This window comes from Gadus morhua, chromosome 4, assembly GCF_902167405.1.
Source record: "Gadus morhua chromosome 4, gadMor3.0, whole genome shotgun sequence".
Lineage (NCBI taxonomy): Eukaryota > Metazoa > Chordata > Actinopteri > Gadiformes > Gadidae > Gadus > Gadus morhua.
Genome location: NC_044051.1, coordinates 28,519,811 through 28,547,500, shown reverse-complemented (window position 1 = coordinate 28,547,500; position 27,690 = coordinate 28,519,811). Strand labels below are relative to the sequence as shown.

The 27,690-nt window shown below is 42.6% G+C and overlaps 2 protein-coding genes across 5 annotated transcripts in view; both read right to left on the bottom strand.

The window, feature by feature from the left end:
- Positions 1-27,690, bottom strand: part of LOC115542007 (N-chimaerin) — an 83,537-nt gene that overhangs the window by 12,154 nt on the left and 43,693 nt on the right. For all 4 annotated transcript variants that reach the window (XM_030354010.1, XM_030354011.1, XM_030354012.1 and 1 more), the window contains 3 exons: positions 20,680-20,806; positions 8,871-9,038; positions 873-953 (listed from right to left, as the gene is read on the bottom strand). In XM_030354010.1, coding sequence (XP_030209870.1) covers positions 873-953; positions 8,871-9,038; positions 20,680-20,806 — 376 coding nt within the window. The remainder of the gene's footprint in view (positions 1-872; positions 954-8,870; positions 9,039-20,679; positions 20,807-27,690) is intronic.
- Positions 13,380-15,168, bottom strand: LOC115542008 (zinc finger BED domain-containing protein 1). Its single transcript, XM_030354015.1, has 2 exons — positions 14,554-15,168; positions 13,380-14,457 (listed from the first exon to the last, which is right to left on the bottom strand). The coding sequence occupies exons 1-2, from the start codon at positions 14,989-14,991 to the stop codon at positions 14,098-14,100; spliced, it is 798 nt and encodes a 265-aa protein (XP_030209875.1). The 5' UTR covers positions 14,992-15,168; the 3' UTR covers positions 13,380-14,097.

Sequence of the window (27,690 nt, the reverse complement as noted above, 5' to 3'; positions counted from 1 at the left end):
GAGAGAGAGAGAGAGAGAGAGAGAGAGAGAGAGAGAGAGAGAGAGAGAGAGAGAGAGAGAGAGAGAGAGAGAGAGAGAGAGAGAGAGAGAGATATAAGGGAGCGTGCGAGTGTGTGGGAGAAAAAGAACAGGAGAAGTGGGAGATGTGTGAAGGAGAGCAATAGTGCACATCTAATTTAATTTAATTATAATTAAGGGGCATCTGCAGATCATATTAGCAGCATGACTAACGCTGGAGACAACACCAAGAGAATAGTCTACATTCTGAACAATGGATAAATACATTTGATAGTGGGTCAGAACTTCAACCCTTAAGGATTCTCTTATTTAAATCTAGATGATCAGTTTGATTTGAACAGCCTGTCATGCAAATATAAGCCTCTCGGGCTACATTGTGTTCATATTGATACCCCCACACACACACACACACACACACACACACACACACACACACACACACACACACACACACACACACACACACACACACACACACACACACACACACACACACACACACACACAGAGAGACAGAGATAGAGACAGAGAGACTGACAGAGAGATTTGGAGAAAGTGAAGTGGATACTCATAGAAATAGAGAAGGAGAGGAGGGCTACATACTGACACAGAGAGAGAGAAACGAACATAGTGGGACAGATTCTGACAGAGACAGAGAGACTGACAAAGACCAACACAGACAGAGAGAGAAAGATAGAGACAGTGAGGGAGATAAAGACAGAGCCAGAGTCAGTGAGAGAGACAGACAGAGAGAGAGAGACAGTGAGTGAGTGAGTGAGTGAGTGAGTGAGTGAGTGAGTGAGTGAGTGACAAAGAGACCTAGAGAACGTGGATGGAGACCCCCCCTCTCTCACCTTGAAATTATGGACCTTCTCGTATTTCGGAGCCACGAAGTCACTCTCCCTCAGGGTGGAGCGCCGCACCAGCGACGTAATCTGGGAAAGAGCAAACGTTCTGATTGGCTGCCAGAAGGCTGAAGCGGGAGACGCTGGCTTGTGTGGGATGGACCTCGAGCCGGACAGGTGCATGATGGGTACGGAGCCTTTGGCGTTGGAGAGAGAGAGAGCTGAGATCCTGCCTCCCTTTCCCCCCATGGAGGATTTCTTTCCTCCCGTTTTTGTGCCAGTGTAAGACTCCCTGCTCGGCATTGTGGGACTTGTAGTTCGATGAACCAGTCTCAATTAACCACTCTTAAAGAAACACCTATGCTGAGTTGTCTATTCAGTTCCGTACAGAACAGCAATCCGTATAATTAATATCCAGTTGGAGACCGCACCACAAAAGACTTTGCTCATCACGGTATATTTGTTTGAATAAAGAACCAAATCAACCCGTTATATAAGCAGGAGAACTAAACGATGGGAGTCTGTGTAATTCAGCACACCTGATAACAACAAGCATCACTGCCAAGCCATCGGAATAATAATGCGGTAGACCAATCACACTGGACGGAACCGTGACGAGCAGCCAATTAAATAAGAGCTCTGGCAAAAAATTGTGTTTACGGGGGCTGCTGTTTACAAATCCTAACCCCCCCCCATTCCTCAGTGGAAACAAAGAATAGCAGGAAGACAAACTGTCAACTTCCAGCGCACATAAAACGAAAAAAAAAGAAAAAAGAAATGAAAGAGCAAAGAATAAAAAAAAACAAGAACAATAAATGGATAAATATAGCACAGGAAAAATGCTGAATGTGGTCCTTTCTGTTGTATTCCGTGAAAATGTCAGTGGTGTTGCAGCCAAGCACTGCCGTCCCAGCCACTAGTGTCCCCGTCTCCTGGAGGTGACCGTCTCGCTGTGTGAGAGAGTGTACCCTGGACGCGTCGTTCTAAGCCCCTGTGAGATAATCCTCTTTCCCCCCGCACACCAATCACAAGGCAGAACCAATTAGAGAGGGAGAGAGAGGAAAAGAGGTGTGAGAGAGAAGCAGGAGAGAGAGAAAAAAGAGCGAGATCACGCAAGAGAGGGACAGACAGCCAGAGAGTGAACGCGCACAGCAGGGAGCAGGCAAGAGAGAGAGCAGGGTAAAGAGAGATAGAGCTCATGAGAGAAAGAGAGAGAGAGGGGGGGGGAGCTGGGCTATAGTGCAGCATTGGATAGATTACACAGGAGAGTAGCGTGAACGGATCGGAGTGGACGAGGTCTTGTTTATAATAACAGAGTGTGTGTGTGTGTGTGTGTGTGTGTGTGTGTGTGTGTGTGTGTGTGTGTGTGTGTGTGTGTGTGTGTGTGTGTGTGTGTGTGTATCTGTGAGACAGAGACAGAACGAGTCAGAGGAAAGGAGAGGCAACTGGACGGCGGTTTGGCTTAAACTCTCAAAATCGATTGTCAATTCACCTCCTCCTTTAAGTCTTTGTTTTGCAATCGTCCAGTCAGTCAGTCAGGTCTAGTCTAACGTTATCACCTTGTCCTCTCAATGAAGCACCTCTCTCTACCAATAACTTAAATGAAGGCAAATACAGCCAAAAGAAATCTCTCTCCCTCTCTCCCTCCAGAGTGGAAGAATTAGAAGCATAGAATTGGGAAGGAAAAATTTTACAATCCTTAACATCTACACGGTTTCTAATGCCTCTAGCAAGACCAAAATAATAAAGACAAACAAACCACAGCAAATGACGAAATGAGGCTGCTATTTTGAGACCCTTTTGTTCCCTTTGGATTCAGAGGGAAGTCGTTCCTAACGATCAGACCGCACAGACATCTTTGCCCTAGTTCTTATCTTTGGTCTGAAAAACAAGTGATGGGATGTGATAATTGTGTGCATGCATGTGTGTGTGGGAGAGCTTTTATTTTGGCGGGGATTGTCGAGAACAGCAGTGTTCAAATTGGTAACCAGCGGGAAACCTTTTATAAAAATAATCTGCCTTTTGTTTCAAACAATGATAAGAAAGTGTCTGGCTCTTAACCCCATTGCACAAGAAAACACTGAGTGGCAACGCACAGATCACAAAGTCTATGAATGACGGTTGGTGAAGGTTATATTTAAGACCACTTCCCCCAGAGCAGGGGTGCCCACACTTTTTCGTCCAGGTCAAAATGTTCTACCTACATTAAAAAAAACTAAACGTATATTTATTTAATATACCGAGTACATACTCTGATGACTTGCAATGAATGGAGTCAGCCAGGGTTGCATAGTCCGGACAGTAGCTGCTGGTAGCTAGTCTGAAGCAGGCTTCCAAATTACCATCAGTCATGATGGAATGGTATTTGGATAAGTAGAGCCAAAAAATGCAGCCAAGGAGGTAGCCCATTTCCTCATGTTGGGATACTTTTCCTTTGTGAGTAAGTTCCCAAATTGTCAATGAACTTATAGTCAATGTTCCCTCCAAACTGCGCCCTGCGCAATCGCACACCGCTCCCGCGTTCTCCGCGCACAGCAAATCTATGCAGCGCATAAAATAAAATCCAACCTGAACTGTAAATAAAATAATCGCATAACAATTTATTCTGTACCATTTTGCAATGCAACTCAGTGAGTGACAGGTGACAGTAAAACAATGACTAATACTGTGTCCAGCCAATGACATGATGCGGCTCACACGTATTTACTTACGCAGCCAATCAATGTCTTTAACAGCGCTTTATGCGTACGTGCCTCTGTTTAGCAGGTTAGCGTATAGCTGACGGTGCGGCGGCGAAGTTAAAGGCCCACTATGCAACTTCGGGAATTTCTTCGCTGTTTTCTTGGTTTTGGCACGCACATTTCTCTACACAGCGCCCCCTACAGCTTCGTAGTAGATATTTTACAACACTGTCGTAACAACTCGTTGACGACCCTTCCCCATGCACTTCTACGCGAGCCATGTGCATTTGTTTTCTAAGAAGCCGGCGAATGCGTGGAGCCATGTCCGAAGTAAATGTTCATAAAGTGTAGGCAAGGTTATACATTTTTAAAATGGTGTATTTGTATTGCAATAAACATAAAGCCATCCTTTTTATAGTTGACGGGGAGAATTTATATCCTAGATTATAATTGTTTTATCTTAGGTTGAACAGAACAATCAGTGTGAGAGTGTTGGCCAACATAATAATCTAAATAAACAAGAACCTGGATTCGGGGATTCAGTCTGTATCTGGGGGACGAGACAGACGAACAGCAAAACACCAATGGAAACAAAGGTGTTTATATGGCTGCAACCAAGCAAGCTAGAAACATACAGGGCTCACAACAAAACGGTCGAGAAAACAATTTTTACAGGGCTCACAACAAAATGGTTGAGCAAACCCATTTGTACAGAGACTATCAACATCAAGAATACCACGAGGACAAAGTTCACCCAAGGGTACTTTCAATTTCAAAAGCAACACGGCCAAGTCGGAGTCTGATTTGAAGTCTTCTTTTTCTTTCAGTTCACGCTATTCCTGAAAAGCTTGCCCAACGTTTACTCGTGTCTGGCCTCTCTGTCGGTCAGTCTCCCCTTTCTCTTCTTCTGTTCCTCCGACATTGGGTTTCTCTGTCTCTTTTTAGTCGGCTGATCTATGATGAATGTAACAATCCCTTAGTTACTTGTGTTTACATCGAGCCGGTTCCGTGTTTGGGGGTCTGTGCCGCAAAGCAATTCGTTACTTCGCGAGACCCGAGACTCCCGCGAGAGTGGGCGGCGGGTCGCCGGCAGAAACATATTCATTTTCTCCGCCAAGATGCGCAAGGGGGAGTTGAAACAACGAACAATCGAACAAAAATGTATAATGGAACCATCGCAATGACTCCTAGCCTGTTATATTAAGGTAAATCAAGCCAAATTGCCTCGCAACTGGCTGTTTATATCTAGCCGGTGCCATGTTTGGGTGTGTGTCTGTGCCGTAAAGCATTTTCGAAACTACAATCTGACTACATTTTCGAGGATACTTCCGCCGCGTCACATCCGGAAGCGCTCGGTCCGAACACATCAAGTTGCATATGCGCTTTTTCACTGTAGAGGCCACATGGGAAAATGACACACCCACCAATCGACCCAGAAATGGATGCAGAACCATCAGCATAACTCTCAACCTGCATACTTAATGTAATTTTGGCTAAAAAAGTTGCATAGTGGGCCTTTAACTATGACATTAATGCGATTAATCACGATTAAATATTTTAATCGCTTGAAAGCTCTATATATTATATATACAAACAAAGAGTTACAGGAATTTACACTGTATCACATGCTTGTGCTACAGCACACACCTCATTGAGAAAAGTGTGAATGTTTTAACGTGAACAAAATTTGATCTCTGAAAGGTGTACATTCAACACTCAATTCTTGCAGAGCAGGACCCTCAGCCTGACATACAACATACTACACATCTCATGAAAAACACAATTTTTGTCTTTTTCAGTCGGAGTGTGCCAAATCACTGATATTAAAAGTAGTGCTGTCAAGCGATTGATTAATCGCATTAATGCCATAGTTAACTCATGATTAATCGTGATTAATCGCAATTCTTTTTTCTATGCTAAATATCCCTTGATTTCTTTGTCCCATTAATTTTTCTCATTTGAATGCTCTTATCAACATGGAGAAGTACATCGGCTTGCCTTGTGCAAATGTTTTTTTTTTTTTTTTTATTGATAACTACATTAGCATATACTGATCAAAACAGGACGGAAAAAAAAGGCTATAGTGCAATTGAACGATGAACCAACAAAGATACTGCCTTGAACATAGCAGTCAGGCTACTGCTTCTTTGTTTTGAGCCAAAGAAAAAAAAATAAAACATTTTCTTTTCTAATAAAAGTTTTGCGTTAATCGCGCGATAAAAAAATTGACGCCGTTAGAATTGGTTTGCGTTAACGCCGTTAATAACGCGTTTAACTGACAGCTCTAATTAAAAGTAATCTAACGGAAATTACTGCTGTAATTTGATTATTTTAATAAGCCCTGTAACTTGTTATGATCTCAGGTTTTTGTGTGTTAATTTTATCCCTCCTTGTCTGTCTGTTCTGTCTGCTGGTGATGGTTTTCCTGCTCTAGCTGGAGTCCCAGTGTGCAGCAGTTCTCTCTGTGCACCTGCACCATCACAGCCTCAGCCTAGAGATGGACTTCCTCTGAACAGCTGCCGAGTAAAATTCAGGCAGAGAAGAGGTCTAAAGTGGACCTACTTTACTGTGTATCTTTTTACTTTATACTACAGAACAAGATTTGTCTTTTTCATTGTAAGTGGGCCAAATCACTTCACCCCGAGAAGTCGTAAACATTGCGGGTAGCCGGGAGGCAGGGCTTCTGCACTTCAGCACCGCCCACTGCCTGACATCTGACGTCACACTATTTCCGTAAGGTAATGTCGTGGAAATATCAATCATAACTATAAATATATAATCACATACAAATACATTTAACCTTGTTTATATAATTATTACATTAGAAGAAACTATACATTCTCCCTGTAACTTAAAACAAATCCCTTCCTCTCTTAACTGAGAGAGGTTAAGTTAATTCGTATTCAAGTTCCCACTGGAGCCAGTAAGTCTGGTTCTGTGACGAGGCCAATCGACTGACTTCTTGTTGTGTAAACTGCTTACAGCCATGTCTTACAGACCTGCATACATGTCCAATATCCACCCATTGTATTACAAATTTACTTGGCCTAAGGTCACTCCCACTCCCTTCCCACAATGAAAAAGTTCCCTATAAGAATCTTGTGAATCTTTTGTCTCGTCGAATGTGTTCTTGGTAGAGCTGTCAGTTAAACGCGTTATTAATGGCGTTAACACAAACCAATTTTAACGGCGTTAAAGAAATATCGCGCGATTAACGCCATTGTTTTATTTAAAAAAAATATACATAAAATCTTTTTTTTTTTTTCTTTGGCTCAAAACATAGAAGCAGTAGCCTGACTGCTATGTTCAAATGACATTTGTTCAAAGCAGTCGTTTAATTGCACTATAGGCTCTTTTTTTGTATCGTCCTGTTTTGATCAGTATATATGCCAATGTTGTTATCAATAAAAAATCATTTGCACAAGGCAAGCCGATGCACTTCACCATGTTGATAAGATAATTAAAATGAGAAGAATTATGGGACAAAAAAATCAAGGGATATTTAGCATAGAAAAATAATTTGCGATTAAATGCGATTAATCGTGAGTTAACTATGACATTAATGCGATTAATCACGATTAAATATTTTAATCGCTTGACAGCTCTAGTTCTTGGTAACTTTTGTATCCAGTACCTTCCCATGATCATGCCTTAAGATTAAATCAAATATTTCGCTGTCCGACGTGTCCGTGAGAGAACTTTCTCTTCATCAGGTAACCAATCACAACGGAGTGGGGTTGGCAGGAGGGGGGCGAGGGAGCGGAGAAGGACAAAGCCGAGTGTTGACAGAGAATGCTGAAAGCGCCCAGATGAGAGGAAGTTTCCCGAAAATCTACATAGTTTTTTGTGCTGTGATTTGTGTCATGTTGCTCATTAACAAGAAATTAAGACCAGAAAAGTAGTATAATAGGAGATCTTGAAAGTATATGTAGAGGAGTTACATTCATGGCGAGAGCTAGCGAATATTATCAGCCCACGACATAAAGTCTCAATTATTACCATGGCAACAGTCCACACACACACACACAGTCCACCACACACACACACACACACACACACACACACACTATGGATTTAGTGGATGTATGCGCCTTACGTCAAGGGCACTGACCCTGTAGACCTCCTCGATCACCCCCCTTCCCCCGACCTCGTCCCCCCATCCGCGGGCTCCAGGGCGGGGCTCCCCTCAGCTCAATGTAAAAGACGCACTGCAGAGTCTGCAGAAACGCGGCGCCCCCCCCTCCTATTAGCAAATTACCCGACGTACGCAGAAGACCTCTGCCCAATACAAGTCAACCTGTGGCGGTGTCACGTTAAAATTGTACCGGGGGCGAAAATTGTACCGGCCTACGTCATCAGTTGTTGACAACTTGACAACTGATTTGATTGGGTTGTCCATTGCCGGGCAGGTTTCAAAAAACATTCGGCTCATGTTTCCAAAGACGAAATAACATAATACAGATAACAGATCGCTAGATAACACTTGTTTTTACTTTATATTTGTATTGTATTGAATTGTTTAATCAAATTTAGCTAGTAAACTGAGTGTTTAAAGCAGGTTTCAAAAACCATTCGCGCTTATGTTGCCGAACACCAAATAACATAATACAGATAACGGATCGCTAGATAACACTTGTTTTTACTTCATATTTGTATTGTATTGAATTGTTTAATCGAATTTAGCTAGTAAACTGAGTGTTTAAAGCAGGTTTCAAAAACCTGTCTTGTCACGCTCAATGAAGGAGTGCAATGAACGAGCCTGAAAGTTTGCGAATGTTCAAGAACCTTCCTACGTCATTCGACGCCTGTTGCCAGGCAGGTTTGGAATTTGTCAACAACTAATGACGTAGGCCGGTAAAATTTTCGCCCCCGGTACAATTTTAACGTGACAGCGGCACAATGCTGACACACACACACACACACACACACACACACACACACACTGAGGTGCAGGGTGGGCCGTCATGGACTGTAGGTCATTTAAGACTCCTTCCCTTGATTGCAATTCTAAAACTGGTGAACAGCCCAGTGAGTACATGGCCCAGCCGGGACACACACACACAGCAATTTAAATACCATAGAACTGCTCAAAACCGCTCACGGTCCAATGAAATTGCTCGAGCTTCGCTCATTTGCGCAAAGTTAACCAATGCCCTCACACCGACGCAAGCCATCCCATGATCCTTTGCAGCACTTTTGCACGACCAGTACGAATACATTTGACGAGGAAGTGCAGCATCCGGCGGGGCGACGCTAGACTCGCGTGCGTGCGTGCGTGCGTGCGTGTACATAAAGGCATGTTGGGTGTGTTTCTAGGCGTCCTCACCCTCTCCTCGGCGTGGCCACGGTCCCTGGTGGGGGTGAGGCCGTCGGGCTGGTCGGGGGCGCTGCGCAGCGGCAGGTGCTTCTTGAGCGTGGGCTCCAAGCTGAGGGTGGTGTAGCCCACGTGCTCGTAGATGGGGTTGATGGTCATCTTGGCGATGTACTCCGCCGCCTGACGGGGGAGGAGGAGGAAGAAGAGGGTGAGGAAGAAGAGGATGAAGAGGCAGAGAGGGGGGAGAAGAAGGATAGTGGTGGAGGGAGAAGGGAGGGAGAGAGGGGTGGAGGAGGATTAGGAGGAAGAGGGTGGGGCGGAGAAGGAGGAGAGGGATGGAGGGAGGAGAGGAGGGAGGAGGGAGGGAAGAGAGGTTAGAAAGTGGTGAGGGGGGAGGGGAGGGAGAGGAGGATAGGTATGAGAAGGGTGGAGAGGGGGGGTGAGGTGGGAAAGGAGATGGGCAATTGGGTTGGAAGAGGAGTTGGGAGGGGGGAGGGTGGAGAGGGATGGGTGATTTGTTTGTTAAAGAGCCATATGTTAGGTTAAGTGGGTGCAAACAAGCTGCTGACACAACCTAGACATGCATGACTGTTGGTGTTGCATTTGAATGAGTTTTACCTCAGATTTTCTACCATTGATTTCATGGTATTTAAGAAACTGTTGAGAAAGCTCTAACTTTGCAACTTAAAAAAACGACACTGACCTCCTTCTGCTATTAATTATTATATGTATTGTCAAACACATTAGTCAGTGTATATGAGGCAGACATTTTCCGAAGGATTCTGAATGTTTCAAAGGATTCCCATTCAGTCGGTTTGCTTTCCTGACTAAATCTAATCAAAAGGTACCGTATTGGTCCGAATATAAGACAGCCTTTTTTCCCCTCGAAATAGGTCTGAAAAAGTTGGGTCGTCTTATATTCGGGGTCTAGTATTCAGAGCGCAGTTTCTCTTCTTCGCCTCTCCCTTTAAATGTCAATACACATTCGCGGCCGCAGGTTGCGCCAGAAATTGGTTCCGGGAAGAAGTAGTCCAGCGTCCTTAACAACCAGAACGTTACCGGTGTTTAAAGACAGGCTGACCATTAGAGACAAGTGGCTCAAAAGTGGGTAAGGTCAATCAACAACAGCGGAGGAGCTATGATGCCAATTTTAAAATAATGGTCGTCAATAAGGCAGAGTCAAGTAACAACTGCCAAGCTGCCAAGAAGTTTGGGGTCACGGAGTGTAACGTAAGAAGATGGCGAGCACCAAAATAACGTCTCAAAGACGTCAACAGTCAGCGCAAATCCTACCGTGGTCCTCAAAGTGGCCGTTTCAGTGAGGTTGACCGGAGAGTTTTTGAATACGTCAGAGAAAACGCGCTTTGGGCGGAACCGGTGGAAGCGGAGCAGCTGGGGAGCGATGACAGCGAGAGCAAACATAGCGGGGCAGAGGACGTGTGTGAGCGATAGAGAGATCGGAGGAGAAGTTTGGCGAATTTTAGTTAAGTTTAGTTAAATATGTGGCCTGTATTTTTCTATGTTATTTGAAAATGTTCCCAATGTTGCTTGATTATTGCTTGATATTAATTTTGAATCATACTGTACATATTTTGCCTTGAAAGTGCCGTGGCCTTTACTGGCATTATTATTATTGTCATTAATATAACAAGTGTTTAATTCACTGTTCTTTGTTCTGCAAATCTGGTCTGCAAATCTTTTTTTCTAAATGTTTGTGTTGAAAAACGGGGGGTCGTCTTATAATCAGGGTCGTCTTATATTCGGACCAATACGGTACTTAGTCAATTGCTGGTCTCTGTAGCAGAATGACTCCTCTTTAGTATAGTGGTCACTAACCCCGCCTGTCATGCGGGATACTGGGGTTCAATTCCCCGACAGGGAAACTTTACATTTTTACTCACTGCTACAGCAGTATTATTCAGACCTGCAAACTCCTCAGAGGAAAAAAGGTGAGTGTCACGGGGGGATTTTTTTTTTATTGTAATATACAAATGACACTAGTCTGAGCGTGACTTAACAAAACTCAGCATACTTTATCAAAAATCAATGTCAAAACATCCTTGAGGCTTATAAAAAATATTTTATTTACAACTGTCACAATTTTTTTATTATTATTATTTTTACTTATTATTGGAGAGACAAAAAACAATTATTATTCTGTGAAGTTGTTGAATTGTCACTTTTGTCAGGTTCTCTACCCAGTTACCAAAAAAAGAAACAATAGTATGCGCTGTGGCAAGCACATGGTTTGCATGTGTTACTTCGAAGGCAAAAAAAATCTAAAATACAAGAAAACACAAAAACCTACATTCAACCAGTGGGGTATGGCCCCTGACTCTGAGGAGGTAGGTACCTCCAGGTACCCCCTCCATGCCAGGGCGCCCTGAATTTATGTTTATTAACAGCTCCTCCACCGGGGTCAAGACAATTTGAGGGCCAGATCCAGTCTGCCGACTGTCGGCCTTTTCACGATTGGCTTAAAGAAATTGCTTATTTAAATTTATACCAATACGATGGTGGGAAAAGCTTACCAGTTTGTATGTTTTTTATACTTCATTTTTATACTTGATCCGCTGACCGCTTGGAATCCATCGGAGTACATATTTTTTTTAGAAGAAAGGGCTTATGTGGTAGGATCTTTAAGAATGCTTAACTGGGATATTTATATATTCATGGCTCAAATATTAACGATCATGCTTTTGACGTGTAACTAACGCATTTACGCGGTCCGCTGCCAGGCTTTGGTTCTCCGGGTTGCAGAGGCTTTAGCGTTCCCTTTTCTTGTGATAATGTCCTTCTCCTCGTCATAGTTCCCCAGGAGAACCTGAAGTTCCATTTCATTGAAATAACCGGCCCGTTTCGCCATTTCGATCAGGGTTTCCATGATCCATACATCATGTCTTTTTAGGTTTGGCGGTGACGCGCAGAACCCTGTGTTAACCAACCCCGAGTTGGTTGAACTAATGCATAACCGCTGCTGTGGAACCGAAAACTCTGGGTTAGTCGGCCCTGGGTAAATCAACCTAGAGTTCAGCATTAACTCAAGTGTTTGTTAAACCTCCGTTTGTGGAACACCCCTCTAGACGAGTGTTTCGCAAGCTCTCTTGCGTTGTTTGGCCTCATGCATGCGCATGCGGATGCGCATGCGCGGTAGCCAGGCGACCGCCTCATCCAATGGCGAGCTCAGTTGGCGCTGTGTGCTTCAAGATTCCGATTGACCCAGAGAAATGTCAATTATAAGAAAGATTCTGAAGCAAGTGCTGAGCTTCCGATTGGCCCAGAGAAATGTCAATTATAAGAATGATCCAATAATTGTTCGCAATTCTGGACCCCCCCCCCAAAAAACAAAACTCTCCGGTTCTACACGATTCACGTGAATGACAAAATTGACCAAGAAAACGGCGATTGTCGCCGAAAAGCGACAAGTTTGCAGCTTTGATTATTACTACCTGTAAATAAACGCTGGAGCAACATTCTTGACAACTTTGACTTTAAACATATAATATCCATTTACTGTTTCGTTGCGTTATTGCCGTCATATTATTAGCATAGCATTGTTTAAGAGAACTGTTTGGCCAATTTAGGATGCTACATGAATTTAAGGAGCCGCCACGGTAGAAAGCCAAACCTTCGATGTAGCTACACTGCCTTATCCATCTCTGGAAACTAGCTAAACTGTTCAGAGTTCCCCTGGACTCTGCATAGCCACCCCATCCCATCCCTCTTACGCAGTTATTTTATGTTGTACGTCCTGGCACTTAATGTACACACTTATTGTATGTACTACCACCTTGCACTTAAGAATAGTACTTAGTTGTGTAGCATCTTATCCAAGCTATCTTTGTTGTATACAGGGAATGGGTTAACCTAGCGATTGTTAGTGCTTGGCACTTAGTTGAATGACAGTGGCGGCTCGCCTATAGAGGGCGCTGGGGCGCCACCCTCCCGCCGACCGGCCATCTCTTCTTTTTTAAATATATTTATATATTTTTTGTTAAATAATCTACTCATTTTGAGAATTAATCTATTTTAATTGCATTAAAATAGATTAATGCATCAAAATAGAATAATGCCTTTACTTTAGAATATCTTTTGAATCCCCCATCATTAAATCTTCATTCACTTACATGTTCAACGTTCATTTTGGTGAAGTAGATGTCTTCCGTGAGGCGCAGTTGCTCAGACCCACCTGCCTGAATTATTAGCCAATGGTTCCCCCGTTGCTAGGCAGAATAGTACATAATTTCGACAATCAGCGTCGTCGAATTGTATGGCTTTGGGGCGCTCAAGATATAGCCCCAAGCGCAGTGTACCGTCCACTGCGCGTAACCATTTGCCAGTACCTCAGAGATCAGCAAGATGGCGACTTTCAGTACTGCTACCACTGTTTCCCTGTGAGTTCAGCTAGCCCCAAATTCAGTTAAGTCTTTGCTTATAAATCCCTTCGAAAGGTAAGGTAAGGTACTTTTATTTATATAGCACATTTCATGCCAATGGCAACCCAAAGTGCTTTACACAAATACAATGAAGTGTTTTCCATAATAAAAGGAAGACAAGACAAAATATCTAAAAATTAAAATACATAAAATCAGATAAAAAAACATAAATAAAGTGAATAAAGGGTTATGCATAAGGGAGAGCATATTAAACAAAAAAAAAAAAAAAAAAAGTCTAAGAAAAGGCAACAGAAAATAGATGGGTCTTGATACTGGTTTTAAAACTGTCAATAGAGGGTGCAGTTCTGATTGAAATTGGCAGCTGGTTCCACAGCTGCCAATTTCTTCGAAAGAAGAGCATTTGCAGAAAAATTGCAAGTAAAAGAACTCAGAGCAGAAAAGCCAGAAGTGAACATGGCCCAACAAGCAAGAGAAAAGGATAGAGCCTACAAGAGAAGTTTTTCCAGAGTTTGGTTCAGGCTTGGCTAACTAGCTGTGGGTATGCCAATGCAATTTTTTGCTTTCCTTGTAGGGCAGCACGATTCAGGTAAAAATGTGAATCACGATTTTTTTTATTTGAATCGATTTTCTGCCACGATTTTTTTCTCACAGATAACAAAAACCTTTTTTTTTTTTTTTTTTTATTGCACGCATGAACCATGACAACAAAAAAGTGCAGTATCAAAAACGAGTATACTGTACCAACTTTAACTTTAACATAAATAAGCATCAATAAAACACAAATCTTTTCTTTGGAACATAGGCCTCTCATATGACCCTATATGTGACCCTGAACATGGCACTTAAAGATTCCTGGCCAGAAACACAAGTCTGTCCACATGCTCTGGCTTTAGTGATGCACGGTGGCATGTCACAATGTTGCCCCCTGTACTGAACAGCCGCTCAGAAGGTGAGCTGGTAACTGGAATGCATAGGTATTTCTTCACCAACACAGACAACCGTGGATATACAGATCTATTTTGCCCCCACCAGATTAAGGGGTCTTCTTCACTGTCGATCTTGCATCCCAGAAGATATGCCTCCAGCTCTGTGGACACTGCTTGCTCTAGAGAAGAGGACTCGTCATTGCCTTGTGCTGTTTTGAAGAAACTTCCAAGGGTCTTTCGGCCCTTCTTCATGGGGGGTGCTGGGGAGGCATTTGACTGGAAAATAATTAATAATCCAATCAATATTAAGTAACATAATATCACAACAGTTCAGGACAGGACAATTGTATTGAAATGTGGAAATGATCTTACCATAACTACAGTTATGCCAGTCATCTCGTCTGTCAGCCTTGCTCTAACAGTGGCTTTCTTCTCCTCACTGATGTAGTTCATCTTGAACCTAGGAACGAGGGTTGTGGCCATGTCGAGTAGATCCTGAGTTTGGGGATCACTGTACTTCTCTTGTAAATATTTCAGGATGTTTGACTTCACTGATTTTGTGAATTGTGTGTCATCATCTTGCACAGCCAAAACAGAGATTTCAAAAAGGTGGAGAACCGGCTTCACAGAGGATATGCTGACATATAGTTCTCCAGAGAGCGCATCGGTGAATTCAGCCAGAGGACTTAGGGTGTTGTTCATTGCCTCAATGACTTCTATGTCCTGCCATGTAGGCACTAGATGTCTAAGTTTTCGATCATTGAGGATCTGTGAGATGGCTGGAAGCTGTTCCAGGATCCTCTGAATCATCTCTTGTCTCGATCCCCATCTTGTTGGGCACTCAGTTTTCAGTTGATGCTCAGGGAGTTTGAACTCTTTCTGGGCAATGGCAAGGTTTCTCCTCCGTAGCCAGCTGTGACTGAAAGTGCTCACAATCTTTCTGCAAAGGCCTGTGACACGGTCAATTCGTGGATCTTTCACAGCATTTTCTAAAAGAAAAATACAACAAATCGGAATGAGTACAACACAAGCCATTAGTCTGTAGTATCACGAATAACATTATTTATGCAATCATTATATCAAATTAACGCATTAATTTTGATTAATTAATCACTAATTAATCAAATAACAAATTAAATTAACACAGATTAATCGCACCTCTATAGTGCTATGGAGTCAAAACAAAGTATTGAATATATTTTTTAGTATTCATTGAATTACTTATCTGCCATAATTTATTTGAATTTGTTTATTTTGACATACTTTCTTGCAAAAATTGTAAGCATGTGATTAATTTAGATTAATTAATCACAGAGCCTGTAATTCATTTGATTCTTTTTTTTGATCGCTTGACAGCCCTAATTATTATTAGTATTAGATTAACTAGAGTAGCAACAAGTAGTAGAACAAGTAGAGTAACAACTCACCAATTGCCAGATGTAGCCTATGGCCAAAACATTGGAGTCTGGTCCAGTGGTTGATGGAGATAGCCTTCACTATGTTTGATCCATTGTCTGTAGTTATACATGCCATTGTATCCTCTTCCAAACTCCAAGATGCTATAGTAGTATAGTAGATTTTATTTGGACATGGACATGACAATGTCATTGGACGAACCAGATGCATTGTTTACAGTGTATTAGCATAAATGCTAGTTTACAACACCTGTCCACAGGAGGCTTTTTGAAAACAACAAAAGAAACTAAACAAGACAGAAACAAGATCAAATACTGATAAAAAACTGATAGTGATAATTAAAAAGAGTAAAAATGCAGTATACAGTAGAGTACAGAGCAGCAATATAATGAGTCGAATATATATATATATAGGCTACGTAGAGAAAAACAAAGGCAGCATGATCAAACAATAAACCAGTTGTAAATTATTTGTGGGAGCACTGTTGATTTGATTTGAGCCGTTGTTTAAGTTCTCTGTTAAAAGTGTTGCTGTTAGTCTCTAGTTTTAGACTAGTGGGCAAGAGGTTCCATAGTTTTGCCCCCTTTGCAGAGAAGACAGACTGACCGAAAGATGTCCTGTACATGGGAACAAGACAATCACCATTGATGGAGGCTCGTGTATTTGCCCGACGAGAGCTCTGACGTCTGATGGCCAATTCAGAAAACAGTGGTGACACATGGTTATTTACACACTTGAAAAACAATTGAAGATTACTAAAATGAATAAAGTTATCAAAGGTGAAAAGGTTGTGTTTTTTTAGAATGCCGCAATGATGCCATCTCATGGGTTTCCGGTCCATGACTTTTATTGTCTGTTTGTATATTGAAAAGATAGGTTTTAATGCAGTAGAAGAAGCTTGTGACCTTGATGTGATACAGTATGACAAATGAGAAAATATCATAGCGTGCATAAATAATTTGGCCGTTTGACATGACAAGTCCCTTCTTATGAAAGGGAAACAGTTTAGATTTAGTTTTACCTTTTTTGCAACATACTTAATTTGCGTAACAAATTTTAAATTGTGATCCAGGATGATGCCCAGATATTTTACTTCATTTACTGATTCAATTAATTCATTTTTGATCCGTACCTCGAAAACATCGGTGATAGGCCTATTACGGATGGAGAAGCACATAGAGACGGTTTTCTTCACATTAATGGTCAACTGAGACAGCTCAAGCCATTTTGAAATGCTGAGTAATGCTTGTGTCAGGTGCTCACCTGCTAAGCTGGATGTTTTACTGGACACATGGATAACAGTGTCATCAGCATACATTTGACAGTTGGACCCCGGACAGCAGTTTGGTAGGTCATTGATATACATAGAAAACAACAGTGGACCAAGTACAGACCCTTGCTGTACACCCATGCTGTTGGCACGCAGATGGGACCTGACCCCATTGACCCTGACACATTGCTCTCTCCCCTCCAGGTAAGATGCAAACCACTGCAGAGCTTCTGATGACATTTTGAACGATTTTAACTTGTTCATTAGAGTACTGTGGTTTACCATGTCAAAGGCTTTTTTTAGGTCTAGGAACACTGCCCCAACAACATTTCCTTTATCCATTAGGCCTGCAGCGGATTCGAATTGTATCCGAATCCGTTCGGTTCGTTTACCACAGTTCGGAGCATTATGGAGATCTGCGGATTTCGGTTTCATGAAGGCATTGCCTTATGTAGCGTATTTTGCCTACTGTAGCCTACGTCCGATACAAAAGGGTGTTTAGCACCCAGCGGAATGCATTCTCTCCAGTGCTGCCCGAGCCAATGAGACTTTTCCCGCCCCTCCCTTCAGTAACTCTCCATTGCGATAGCTGTAATAGGTTGTTTTCTGAAGTTCAAGCGCACGATTTCTAGATTTAAAGAAAGTAATTGATACAATTGTATTCTAAATATACGGGAGATAAATACAAACGGGTGATAAGCGGGATAACGGCCTTCGAGGTCGACCGGTTCGATGGAAATAATGGACAGGTAGAGGCAACTCTGGCTTCATGCTGCGCTCGTCGCCAGAGTTCTAAGCCTCGTCGGCCGTTATCCCTTACATGTGTCAGTGCACCATGTTTTCAAATGCATTTAGGGGAACATTTATTGCACAAAAAAGCCTTGCAAGTTGTCTGATTGCAGTCAATTAACACATTGCAAATAGCCTGTGGGTCTCATTCATTTTTGTGTTTCTCCCCCAAACCCTCCGTCAAAAAAAAGTCTGCCTTTTTACTACCACGGACATGATCCTAATCCGAACCGTATCCGAAACCGAGGCCCAAAACGGTTATCTGAACCGAACCGTGGACACACTGATCCGTTTCACCCCTATTATCCATTGAAGCTTTTATGTTTTCAAGCAAATAACAATTAGCTGTTTCAGTTGAGTATTTCTGTCTAAACCCAAACTGCTGTGGATGAAGCAGCTGGTTAGACTCTAGATGTTCCATTAGTTGCTCAGCTATAATTTTCTCCAGAACCTTTGAGACAACAGGGAGGATAGCAATAGGCCTATAATTACTCGCTATGTCCTTGTCTCCTGATTTATAAACAGGGGTAATTATTGCAGTTTTCCAGCTTTCTGGGAATATTTTGATGCTAGGGCATCCTTCAGTCCCTGTGCCAAGATCTCTTTGTGGTCGTCAGGGAAATAAGCAGTCTGTAGGCACTTGCTTCTCATGGTGAAATCAGTCGCTATGAAGTGGACAGTTAGGCTCAGGTACGGTTCCATGGTTCGGCTGGACCATAAATCAGTCGTTGCTGCAAAATAATCTGCTTCTTGTACTTCTGCCTCGACCGCAGCCCGCACATTTTTAGTTGCGGGACGGAATTGTGTAGCGTTTGTCCAATGTATGGATCATCTTTTGAAAGCCGTCATGTGCTACGGTGTTTATTGGAACCATATCCTTTGCTAGATGGTAAGCAATTGCGTCCATTATTTCCTTACTCCTACTGGAGTTATGTGGGTATGGGGTTGCCTTGTGCAAGGTGTCAGTAATGGATGTCTGTGTTGTTGTTGGACGACTATCAGACTTCTTCTTGCCTTGTACAGCTTCATCATATGGCACTTTGTGGTGACGATTGAGGTGCTGGTATAGATTAGTCGTGTTACTTTGCGGTGCTGCAACGATCGCAAAGCATGTCTTGCAAATCACTCTAGACCGACTCTCGTCGTTTTGCTTAAAGCCAAAATACTTCCACACCACCGAATGCAAGCCTTTTTTTGGAATGAGTTCTGTTTGTGTCTGAGAGGTTGGCTGATTCGCGCCGCTAGTAGCTGGGTCCTCATCATCAACATCCATTTTGTCTTCACTGTTTATCTCATGTCGCACTCGCACTAGCTAGCTTTCCGAACTACTGCGCTCTCCGCTGCGCAACGAGTGAAACACGTGACTAAAAGGCGCTCCGTCATTGGCTGAGGGTGAAGCCCTTCTCAGAACCTAGAAGGGAGAGCGCGCTTGGGAGTGCTTTTAAACCATGGACCTATTGTTTTAAGCTCATAAAAAAAGAGAATCGAATTAATCGATTAATTGAAAACTTAATTCGACACGGGGGTGAATCGAGATCGCGATTTTATAACAATTTATCGTGCGGCCTTATTTCCTTGTATACTTTTTAAAATAATGTGCATATTGTATATAGTCCTCTGCAAACCTATTCAGTGTACATACAGTACATAGTTCTCTGCAAACATGGTGGCATCAGGCCTTCAGTGTGCATATTGTATATAGTCCTCTGTAAACCTATTCAGTGTACATACTGTTTATAGTCCTCTGCAAACCTATGGTGGCATCAGGCCTTCAGTGTGCATATTGTACTGTATGTAGTCCTCTGCAAACCTATGTTGGTATCATGCCTTAAGTGTGTCTTCAACAACCACAAACAAAAGTTGGCACATTTACATGAATCTTGTGGAATTCATGTTTCATTGTATTTGTCTAAATGCATACTAATGCAGACTGTAGATATATTTATGAGTGACGTTTACCAACACAATTGGTAAACGTCACACAATTAGGGCTGGGCGATGTGGCCTAAAATAAAAATCCCAGATTTTTTCATAAAAAATCCGATTTCCGATTTAAATCGATTTACATAAAAAAGCATTATGGCAGGCCCTGCCATTGTAAACAGTGTAACCTGTAACATAACATAAAATGTAAAATATATAAAATATTTCTGTAAACATAAAATATTTCTGTAAACATAAAATATTTCTAATGATAAGAGGACTTCTGATAAAGTGCCAACATAACATTCAAACTTTCAACACTGGTCATAAATATACAGTGTTTTGCAAACGGTAATAATTACCTTAAGAAAGGGAATAGTAACGGGAGAAGAATGAGGAAAAACACACACGCACGCAGCTCTTTCCTTCACTCGTCTGTATTGAATCAGGAAGAGGAGTGCGATCCCCCTACTGGGAGCCACGAGGCATTACCAAAAGATCGACGAATTACCAACAGATCGACGAATTATTAAACCACACAGATATATTTCAAATGAATTATGTTTACCTCAAAATAGATTATACATATATGAATAAATTGTGGTATACAACTTGTCAAACTCGCTGCCATGTTTGTGTATCACTTTGGTAAATGCGCGCTCTGTGCGGGGGGAGGGCTGAGCCCATTCCAAACTACGGGAGCTGAGAGAGAAGCGTTTGCGGATGTTGAAGAGAAAACTGATTTTCATTTGAACAAGTCGACGTGAGCTACACACTCGAATTAATCGCCCAGCCCTACTTTGTTTGTTTGTGAAAATCACAAAAAAATCTTGTGGGGGAGGATTCCCCCAGACCCCCTTCAGGGGTTTGGAATGCAAACGTTCAGCCTCCCCTCAGATAAATTCCACCAGCCGCCACTGTTGAATGAACATCCACGCACAGGGTCCAAAATGTGTCCCACCATCAAAAGTAACTCTTATGCAATGTAACCCAGAATTAAACGGTAAAATGTATCCAACAGTAGTATCGAGTATCGCTTATAGCAGGTGTTCACTTTGTATGCCACACACACACACACACACACACACACACACACACACCTTTGTCTCGATGTAGAGCGTGATCAGGCCGTCGGTGACCAAGTCATGGATGGACTCGAACCTCTTCTCGGCGACAAAGTGCTTCCCATCGTGGTACAGACGGAAGTTTTTGGTCTGGTTCCTGAAGCTAGAATCAGAGGAGTGCAAGTCGATGTTAATGATCAAATAATAACCATAATAATTTATGTTTTTTTATTTTATATTTCTGTTTTATTATGGAAATCAGTGTTCACAGAGAATACATGTTTGAATACAGTACATCATAATATACACTGATAATAATAGTAATACAATACTATTACGTCTTGTGATGGCCATAATAAGGATCAAGGATGAAATAGGGTTACTTATTTTGGAGCCCAATTAATTCCAAGTGTGTTTTGAGCATGGAAAACACATTGACTGTGGAGTTCAATGCTCTTGCTAACTCCAACCAATTCCTAATTCCATTGAGACTAAAATTGTGTTTTCCCACAATTCACGACCATCTCTCTGCGTATTGAAAGGACCTGAAGAAAAGAAACCAGCACAATGCTGCGTGTCATTAACCCAAAAAGTCCAGAGCTGCCGTAGTCTGGCAGCACCCAGAGCGGAACACGGGGCTCTTGGATGATATTTATGGAAGCCAATTAAGGGCAGAGGACAACGAGACAGAGAGAGGGGGAGAGATAATGAGAGAGGTAAAGAGATAATGAGACAGGGACAGAGAGACAGAGAGAGTGGGGGGGGGGTCGAGAGAGAGACAGAGAGAGCGAGAGCGAGCCAGAGAGAGATAAAGAAAGAAGAGAAGGTTGAGGTCCAGAGAGAGGTAGGAGGTGTAGAGAAAGGAAAAAGGAAAACAGGACACATAGAGGGAGGGAGGGACATTAAAAAAAAGAGTTGTAAAACTATGAATAGCCAAGACTGACCCAGAACCAAATGGAACAAATGAGACGAGTGAGAGAGGGACCAATGCTGGGTGCTCATCCCCACATGTGTCCTGCTCTCTGATCCCCGACCTCCAGGCAAATGGGACTGGATTGCTGAGTGAAGGAAGGCACGATGCAGCGACTGGGGACTCTTCAGGTTTACCATAACGTATAATCCCCTGATAAGTTTGAATTGATTTTGATTGGTCCATTTAAAAGTAACAAGTAACAACAATCAAGTTACTTTATTAGTCAAATGCACAAAAGCGGTCATAGCTGGCAATGAAAATGTTGTATCCCAAGCTCTCCTTAACAATGGAAATATATATATTAAATAGAGCTGTCAGTTAAACGCGTTATTAACGGCGTTAACGCAAACCAATTTTAACGGCGTTAAAAAAATTATCGCGCGATTAACGCAATTTTTTTTTTTTTCTTTGGCTCAAAACAAAGAAGCAGTAGCCTGACTGCTATGTTCAAATGACATTTGTTCAAAGCAGTCGTTTAATTGCACTATAGGCTCTTTTTTTGTATCGTCCTGTTTTGATCAGTATATGCCAATGTTGTTATCAATAAAAAATCATTTGCACAAGGCAAGCCGATGCACTTCACCATGTTGATAAGAGAATTAAAATGAGAAGAATTATGGGACAAAAAAATCAAGGGATATTTAGCATAGAAAAATAATTTGCGATTAATCGCGATTAATCGTGAGTTAACTATGACATTAATGCGATTAATCACGATTAAATATTTTAATCGCTTGACAGCTCTAATATTAAACATATATACATGCATATATACATTGAATATGTGTTGAGGTTCGGGGGGTTGAAGTTATTAGGGTGTTCGGATCCCAGCCAAAGGTACCAGGTTCAATCCCTAATGTTCCCCAGTCTTCCTCCATCTTTAAGCAAGATGCCTTGAGCCAAACCTGTCCATGATATGCATCTGTATTCACTAGAAGCTACTTTGGATCAAATGTCTCCTAAAAGATTTGTAATGAAAGGTGTTTGTGAGCCAAACTAACAGGGAAGTGTTCTTGTTTATAAGACTCTCACACAAACGTCCTCCCCCCCCTCTCCCTCTTTCACACACTGGGAGTTCACAGTCAGATGTTTCTGAGCAGCTTACCGGCCTACTGCTGTCTTTGACAAACGCTAACTTGCTAGCCAGCCTACCCAGGTCGGCTAGCGCTACTGTCCTGAACGACAACTTCGGGCTTCTGAACATCCGCTCACTCACGAGCAAGGGCCATCTCGTCCAGGACTACCTCACCGACCGTAAGCTTGACTTTTTCTGTTTGACAGAGACGTGGCAGCAGCCTAATGACTTTTCACAATTCAACGATGCTACCCCTCCTGGGTTTGTTTACATCTCGCAACCCCGTGGCTCAGGTCGCGGCGGAGGTCTCGCGATAATTCATCGCGAGAAGTGGAAGGTGATTCCCGTCTCTGTCCCTGCATCCAGCTCAATTGAGTGCATTGCCTGTAAACTGCCTGGTCATACCCCCACCATTGTGGCCACTGTTTACCGTCCACCTAGGCCCCACTCTGAGTTTTTAAATGACATTGCTGTTCTACTCGCCCATCTCTCCACTCTTTCCCCTAATGTGATTCTGCTGGGCGATTTCAATATCCACCTGGACAACACCACTCTCCCCCTCACCTGTGACTTCTCATCCTGCCTTGAGAGCTCTGGTTACCACATCTTCACCGACTTCCCTACCCATATTAAAGGACATACTCTGGACTTAATATGTTGCTCTGGTCTCACTCCCTCCAACTGCACAGCTGATCAACTCCCCATCACTGACCACTTCCTCCTTTCATTTAATGTCACACTCCGCCTCTCTACGACTAAGCCACCACGTCTCATCTCATTCCGTAATATCAAGGCCATAAATCTTCACTCCCTCTCCTCCACCATAGCATCTATACCGGACCCGGACTACTCTTCCTCCCCTGATGAACTGGTTCTCCACTACAATAACTCGCTCACTACCATTCTCAACTCCCTCGCTCCTGTTAAAACTCGGTCTGTCTCGTTCTCCCATTCTGCCCCTTGGTTCACCCCTGAACTCCGCTCCATCAAGTCCAAAGGACGTCAACTTGAGCGTCTCCATAATAAGACTGGTCTCACTGTCCACCATGACATGAACAAAAATCATATCTTACAGTATAAGGACTCTATTGCTTCAGCCAAATCTACTTACTCTTCCAGTCTCATCTGTTCCAACCATGGCAACTCTAAGGCACTCTTTTCACTCCTCAACAAAATCCTTCAACCCCCAGATCTCCTACCCCCCCATCTGTACTCTTCGGATACGTGTGACTCCCTCCTTCTGTTTTTTAATCAGAAAGTTGAAAAAATCCACCAGCATTTGTGCCCCACTACCTCACCTTCCCCCTCCTCTGAACCTCTCCCCTACAGTCTGCCATTTACCTCTTTCCATCTCCCTGATCCCTCTGCTATCTCTGATCTCATCTGTAAATCAAAACCATCCACATGCCAGTTAGATCCCCTCCCTACTGCCCTGGTCATATCCTGCCTCCCCTCACTGCTCCCTCTTATTGCTGCCATCATCCACTCCTCTCTCACTACTGGTTCAGTTCCCTCACCTTTCAAAACTGCTGCTGTCTCCCCAATCCTCAAAAAACCTGGTTCAGATCCCAACAACTTTAATAACCTCCGTCCAATTTCCAACCTACCTTTCATCTCCAAAATACTTCAGAAAATCGTTGCTTCTCAACTCCATTCCCATCTATCTCAAAACAGTCTATATGAACAGTTTCAATCTGGTTTCCGTCCCCGTCATAGCACTGAAACGGCCCTTCTGAAAATCACCAACGACCTTCTTATTGCAGCCGATTCTGGTTTAATCTCCATCCTCATCCTCCTTGACCTGAGTGCGGCCTTTGATACAATTTCCCATACCATCCTCCTCAATAGATTATCCTTCATCGGCATCACAGGCACCCCCCTTGACTGGTTTCACTCCTATCTCACAGACCGCACTCAGTTCATCCAACTCAAATCCTTCCGTTCCCAACCCTCCCCTGTCTCCTCTGGTGTCCCCCAGGGCTCTGTCCTGGGTCCCCTCCTTTTCATTACTTACCTCCTTCCCCTTGGCCTTATTTTCCGTAAATTTAATATTCTTTTCCACTGCTACGCGGATGACACCCAGCTCTACCTCTCCACCAAACCCAACTCCATCCTCCCTCCCTCATCCCTAACAGATGCCTCTCTGAAATACAAACCTGGTTCACCTCAAACTTCCTCAAACTTAACAGCAATAAAACAGAAATCCCTTTAGTTGGTACTAAATCATCTCTACTCAAAGTTGACAGTTTTTCCCTCTCATTTGACAGCTCCATAGTTTCCCCCTCCCCCCAGGTGAAGAGTCTGGGTGTCATCCTCGATGGCTCACTTTCCTTCAAATCCCATATCAACATCACCACCCGCACTGCCTACTTCCATCTTCGTAACATAAATCGCCTCCGTCCCTCCCTCACCCCCCACACCACCTCTATTCTTGTACATAGCCTTGTCACCTCCCGTATTGATTACTGTAACTCTCTCCTCTTTGGTCTCCCCCAGAAATACCTCCATAAGCTCCAACTGGTCCAGAATTCAGCTGCACGTATCATCTCCCAAACCCCCTCTTTCCACCACATCACCCCCATCCTAGAACAACTCCACTGGCTTCCAATCAATTTCCGTATCAACTTCAAAATTCTCCTTCATACCTTTAAAGCCATCCACAACCTTGCCCCTCCCTACCTGTCTGATCTCCTTCACACTGCCACCTCCACCCGCTCCCTCAGATCCTCCTCTTCCATCCACCTTACTGTCCCCTCTGCCCGGCTCACCACCATGGGGAGCAGAGCTTTCAGCCGCTCTGCTCCCAAACTTTGGAACTCACTCCCACCTCACATCCGAAATATTGACTCCCTCCCTCAGTTCAAATCCTCTCTCAAAACCCACCTTTTCAGGATAGCATTTTCACTGTAGTTGTCATGTTTTTTACTTGCACTTTTAATGGTTTTGTTATTTGTTTGCCCTTGTTTTAAATTGTTTTAAACTTGTAAAGTGTCCTTGAGTGACCTGAAAGGCGCTGTTAAATAAATGTATTAAAGTTCAACCTCCTTCCCTCTAAATAAACCAAATTTGTGTGTTTTTCTCCCAATGGGCACGCCTTCAGTCTCCCTGGTTTGTCAGATAATTTGTTGTGCTAGTGGTTCTATGGCCAGGGCAAAGAGGACAGGAAATAGAGGAGGCAGGGATACCTTGTCTAGTAACAGTTGTTTGTGACATAGTATTCGATATGGTGGTGAGAGTGTGGGGTTTGATTAAATAAGTTATATAAAATAGGTTTAATAGCCATAAATATATATAATAGGTTATTTTTGAATGCATAATTGCCATACGATTTTCTGTTACTCAGCAATGTTGGCTTCTCCATGACGAGTACACACACAAGCATGCTAGGTCCTGAGGAGACATAGCATGGATCGTGTATTGGTGATCCAATGCCTGATTATGCTGAGCTTCTTTTTGAGAATGCGCAAAGCAATGCACTATTCAAGGCTCATCACTTGTTTCTGTCACTACTAGTGGTGCAACGGTTCACGAGTTACCCGTGATCCTTACAGATCAACCCTCACGGTTCGGGACGCAAGTGATCGGTGGATCGGCTGATACAATTTTTTTTTTTGCATTCACGTGATAAGCGCATGTTTAGAGGACAATTCCGGTATTAACAACATCATCAAGTATCGTAGGCAAGGCAAGGCAAGGCAAGGCAACATTATTTATATAGCACTTTTCATACACAAGGCAGACTCAAAGTGCTTCACATATAAACATTGTCATACAATAAAATAAAATAAAATAATAGATAAGTAAAAGAAAAACATATGCAAAGAAATGGTTAATATAGAAAAAGGCATTTTAGTATTAAAAAATAAAGAAAATAAAGGCAAAGTTAAAAAAGCTTTTTAGAAAGTGCAATGTATTTAAGATTTTAGCAGAAAGCTATAGCAAACATAAAAGTCTTCAGTCTTGTTTTAAAGGTGCTCAGAGTTGGGGCAAGTCTTAAATCCTCTGGGAGTTTATTCCAGCTATTTGTTGCATAGTAACTAAATCCTGCTTTCCCATGTTTTGTGTTTACTCTGGGGATAATTAACAGATTGGTCTCAGAGGATCTTAGTGGTCTAGAAGGCTGATGTAGTGGAAGCATATCAGTTAAATATTTTGGGCCTAAACCATGTAGGGATTTATAGGTTAGCAACATGATTTTAAAATCAATTCTCTGACCTACAGGAAGCCAATGTAACGATTTCAGAATTGGTGTAATATGATCAAATCTTTTGGTCTTTGTTAGAACTCTAGCAGCAGCATTCTGAACAAGCTGAAGCTTCCTCAGAGTTTGTTTTGGAAGACCTGTGAGGAGACCATTGCAGTAATCAAGCTTACTAGTGATAAAGGCATGTACAAGTTTTTGTAAGTCTTCGGTGGACATGAGCCCTCTAAGTCTTGCTACATTTTTAAGGTGATAATATGCCGATTTTGTAACTGATTTGATGTGACTGTCAAAATGTAAATCTGAATCCATGATAACCCCTAGATTTCTGGCTTTGATTGAGGTTTTCAGGGACAGAGAGTGAAGGTGTTGGGTTACTTTAAGCCTTTCCGTTTTAGGACCAAATACAATTATCTCTGTTTTGTCCTCATTTAGTTGAAGGAAATTTCGGCACATCCATTCCTTCACTTGCTCAATGCACTGGCACAGCAGATCTATGGGCCGATAGTCATTTGGTGATAGCGATACATAGATTTGCGTGTCATCAGCATAGCAATGATGGTCAATATTGTTATTTTGCATGATTTGCCCTAGTGGGAGCATGTAGATGTTGAATAAAGAGGGTCCTAAGATCGAACCTTGTGGGACTCCACATGTCACGTTGGTTGATTCTGATACAAAGTCGCCAATGGAAACAAAGTAGTTCCTATTTTGTAGGTAGGACCTGAACCAATTTAAGACAGTGCCTGAAAGCCCCACCCAGTTTTCTAACCTTTCCAGAAGTAATGTATGGTCTAC

Coding starts and splice junctions, on each gene's coding strand:
- LOC115542008 (XM_030354015.1), bottom strand. CDS start 14,991: ATGATTCAGAGGATCCTGGAACAGCTTCCAGCCATCTCACAGATCCTC. Junction 14,458..14,553: donor CTGGCATAACTGTAGTTATG/GTAAGATCATTT, acceptor ATTATTTTCCAG/TCAAATGCCTCCCCAGCACC.